We start from the raw sequence: 3,729 nt of genomic DNA, 5'->3' as shown, positions 1-3,729 counted from the left end.
GTGTGCTTCACAGAGCCGTGATGATCGCGTCTGTAAACGCGAAAGTCTACCAGGGCCGCGGTGACCACTATTTAAGCACGGACGCGTCATGAGACGGAATACGCGATTGTAGTGTCCAAGCCCCGTCTTTGTGCTCAAAGACGCGGTCCAAGCCCCGTCTTTGGGCTCAAAGACGCGATTGTAGTGTCAAAGGCCCGTCCTTTGACTCGAATCGCGTCTTGAGCCGCGGTTTCGCGTCTTGAGCCGCGGGAGCTCCGTCCTGGACGCAAAGCCAGGAAGTGATTTGGGACTCCATTGATGTTTACGTGTGGTGGAGATTTGAGAGCAGCATTACGGGAGATGTATTTTACTGTACACACCCGCGCGACCCCTCATCAGCTTACAGTGCTCAAACAAGGTAAAAGAATGATCGTTTGTATTTGCTTTGCGCGGCGGTCAGAATTGGGAAGTGCGCTAACGTTCAAAGCAGTAAAAGAGTTAAGGCATTTTTTCAGCATGAAATCAAGTGGTAAGGGAAGTTGAGTAAAAAGACATTCAAACCTTACAATACAAAACTCTATAATAAATGAGGATGGGTTCAAACATTTAATGGTTTACTCTCATGTAATCTTTTGTCCAGACTTCCTGCATCTCCCTGTGTGTAAAGAGGAGGCTTCCCTTGAACAACAGGAGAGGAACCCCAGTCTGGTCCGGGAGGAACCGGAGCCTCCGCAGATGAAAGATGAACGGAAGGAGCTGCTTCAGAAACCAGAGGAGGCTGATGAGTCAACGTTGACATTCCTCATTCTGAAAAGTTTATATGACGAGGAAAAAGGAGAGACAGAGCCTCTAGCCAGCACCTCAACTGAACACGTGAAAACACAATCGGTGGTAGACGACTATGGAGCATCACAACCAACTGGTGTTGTCCAGCTCCTCTCTTCACACTACTCTGGAGCTGACACTGACGACAGGGTTGTGTGGGTGGAGACCAGGGAAGATCAGTCAGCTTTAAACACACTGAAATCACACGAGACATACATGGAAGGACAAATGCTGCATTTGGACAACAAGCTCTTCCGGGACCTGAAATCGTCAAATCAAACTCCATTCGTGGCGAATCACTCGAGGAAGAACCCCATCATGCTCGGTGGTAGAGTCTCTGGTCAAATGGCTGATCTAAAAAAACACATGAGGATTCATGCGGGGGAAAAGCCCTATTGTTGTACAGTTTGTGGTAAATTCTGTACTCAAAGGAGTTATTTGAAAGTACACATGAGGACGCATACAGGCGAAAAACCCTTTATTTGTGCGGTTTGTGGCAAAGGCTTTGGTCAAAATTCACATCTGAAGACACACATGAGGATTCATACAGGAGAAAAGCCCTTTGTTTGTATAGTTTGTGGTAAAAGCTTTACTCATAGGATTTCGCTGGAAATTCACTCAAGGACTCATACCGGGGAAAAACCCTTTAGTTGTGCAGTTTGTGGCAAAAGCTCTAGTCAACTGTATGATCTAAAAAAACACATGAAGACTCACGCAGGGGAAGCAAACTTTACTTGTACAGTGTGTGGCAAATGCTTTGTTCAAAAGACACATCTGCAGAAACACATGGGGCTTCATGCAAGGGGAGAACGCTGACAGAACTAATTTAGTGACAAAGGTCATATAATGACAATATCAGCATGATCAACAATATTTATACATCTGTTTCTCAATATGCAAAAACTAATTTCAAATATGACTCATGATCATTAGTTTAAATCTGGGGACCACCCTGGAAACCCCTCAAGGACCCCTGGGGTTTCCCGGACCCCACTTTGAGAACCATGGGTCTAAAACGTTAAAAGTATTCACAGACATGGACTACAGGCCTTAATGTGGGATTCTGAAATTCCATTATGAAACTAACACAAGTGGCACCCCTAATAGTGTATTAAATATAAGCCCATTTATTTTTCTACTCAATAGGCTTTTGTATTTACACCAAATGTAATTTAGTAAATCATTGTCAATTCATCAAATGAAAGGGTTAGTTTCATTAGAAATACAGCAATGTCAGAACATAAGCTACTGTTATTTTCCATGTTTTGTGTTTTCTGTGTCCTCCCCTCCCTCTCTGTCTGTCTCCCCCTCCATCTCTTTGCAAGCACCTCCAGTGGTCACTGGTCAATCAAGTCATATACTGCCAATCAACCCATTACCTGGTAACCTGACTTTCGCCAGATGGTTTGCAGCATTGCGTATGCCTGCATAACACTCTGCTTTACCATCTGGGCTCGGTCCAGCACAACCGATGTAAGGGGCGGGCCATTTTTTCAAATTCTAAAGCAGGTGATTGGATATGGCCGTGCCAACTCCAACCACTCATATTGGCCTGTCTGCATGACGTTGCACCCAGAATCCGCCTCCTGGGTTTCCACGTGGTCTGCAATCAGACTCTATTGGCTCAGAGCCGCTCAGAGCCCGCCCATAGCTGCCGCTGATTGGTCCGGCCCGGGACTTTACGAGTGTTATCAACTGTGCTGGAGCGAGCCCAGATGGTAAAGCAATGCATAAGCAATGCTGCCACCATCTGGCGAAAGTCAGGTAAATTACCTGGTCCTGTCTCCACCAAATGTGCTTTCCTTTCCCATGTGCTAGTCCTGCTCAGACATAGAAAGGTAGACGCCTCCTTTGGCTCTGGGGTGTCTGTACAAAGGTATTGGCAAATTTTAAGGCAAGCTTCCGGAATTCACCCTATGTCAAGTCCTGCCCATTGTCCTGCCCCTCTCCACACCCATTGGTTGCTGTGTCTTGGTGGGACATTCAGTGGGACATTCCATCCACTGCCATGTTAATTCAGTTGCTTCATATTGTTATTCTGTGTGCTCAATTCTAATTTCAAACTTTGTTTCAGTCAATTGGAGCTGCTCAGTGGCAGCATAGTGAATCAGCATGTTTTTAAATGTTTTTATTTCTCCAAAAATTATGTTTTTGCTAATTCAACATAAAAAAGGCGGAACCAGGGCGGGACAAGGCAGATAGAGCCTGCTGGTTGGTCAGTCAGGGACCAACCAGGAGGCTAACAAAGGGTGAATTCTGAAGCCTGCCTCCATGTGCGTCACAGAAGGGGATGTTGGGGGACGTTTGGTAGGCCAATCCAATGGCAGGACTCCCTCTTTCCCAGAGGCACTTGCTTTGGCAATGTAAATGTTTGTTTCCTCATGCCATTATGCCAATAAAGCTCTGTTGAATTGAATGGAAGTCCCGGAAAAGATACGCTGTGATTGGCCAGTAGTCACATTGAGTGGCAGCGTGGCTTCCTTCCAACAGTACTTTTTTTTACAGGTGTCTCCAATGAACTGCAGCAGCAAATGAGGTATCTAGCTTTTTATATCTATGGTCCTGCTCCTTTACTCCACTTCCACCAATCCATCTATTTAGGAATATAAGAGGCCTTGGTCTGCCACCGCCCAGTCTCGCATCCACCTCACCTGTTGTTTGTAGGGAAAACCAGCGCTATAGAGAAAGAGAGTTATGACAATTAGGTCGACTCCCATTGTAAGAGTGGAAAGCGCACGTGACGTCACTATTTAGCTTACTGGAGTCTCCTCTTCAGCCCCATCCACCTCCATCGTAACCGAGGCGTTTTCACTCGCTGGTAAGGCTACAGTCAGACAGTCGGCTCTTCGGCTCGTTGAGATCTCGTACTCGCGCCTGGTGTAATTCCATATCCTATCACCCTCGGCTGTTCCTGTGAGCCCCGAG

General features: G+C 46.3%; 1 protein-coding gene across 3 annotated transcripts in view; it reads left to right on the top strand.

The window, feature by feature from the left end:
- LOC308281047 (uncharacterized protein) overlaps nucleotides 1-3,322 on the top strand; it is a 34,351-nt gene extending 31,029 nt beyond the window's left edge. For all 3 annotated transcript variants that reach the window (XR_013961806.1, XM_080721115.1, XM_080721114.1), the window contains one exon: nucleotides 620-3,322. Coding sequence is in view for 2 of the 3 variants with exons in the window: in XM_080721115.1 (XP_080577241.1) it covers nucleotides 620-1,620 (1,001 nt within the window). In the remaining variant the exon portion in view is untranslated. The remainder of the gene's footprint in view (nucleotides 1-619) is intronic.
- Nucleotides 3,323-3,729: the final 407 nt, after the last annotated feature.

Source organism: Nannobrachium achirus, assembly GCF_963921795.1.
Source record: "Nannobrachium achirus genome assembly, chromosome: 3".
NCBI classification, from domain to species: Eukaryota; Metazoa; Chordata; class Actinopteri; order Myctophiformes; family Myctophidae; genus Nannobrachium; species Nannobrachium achirus.
Note: the sequence above shows the minus strand (reverse complement) of the source record. Positions and strands in the feature narration are given on the sequence as shown.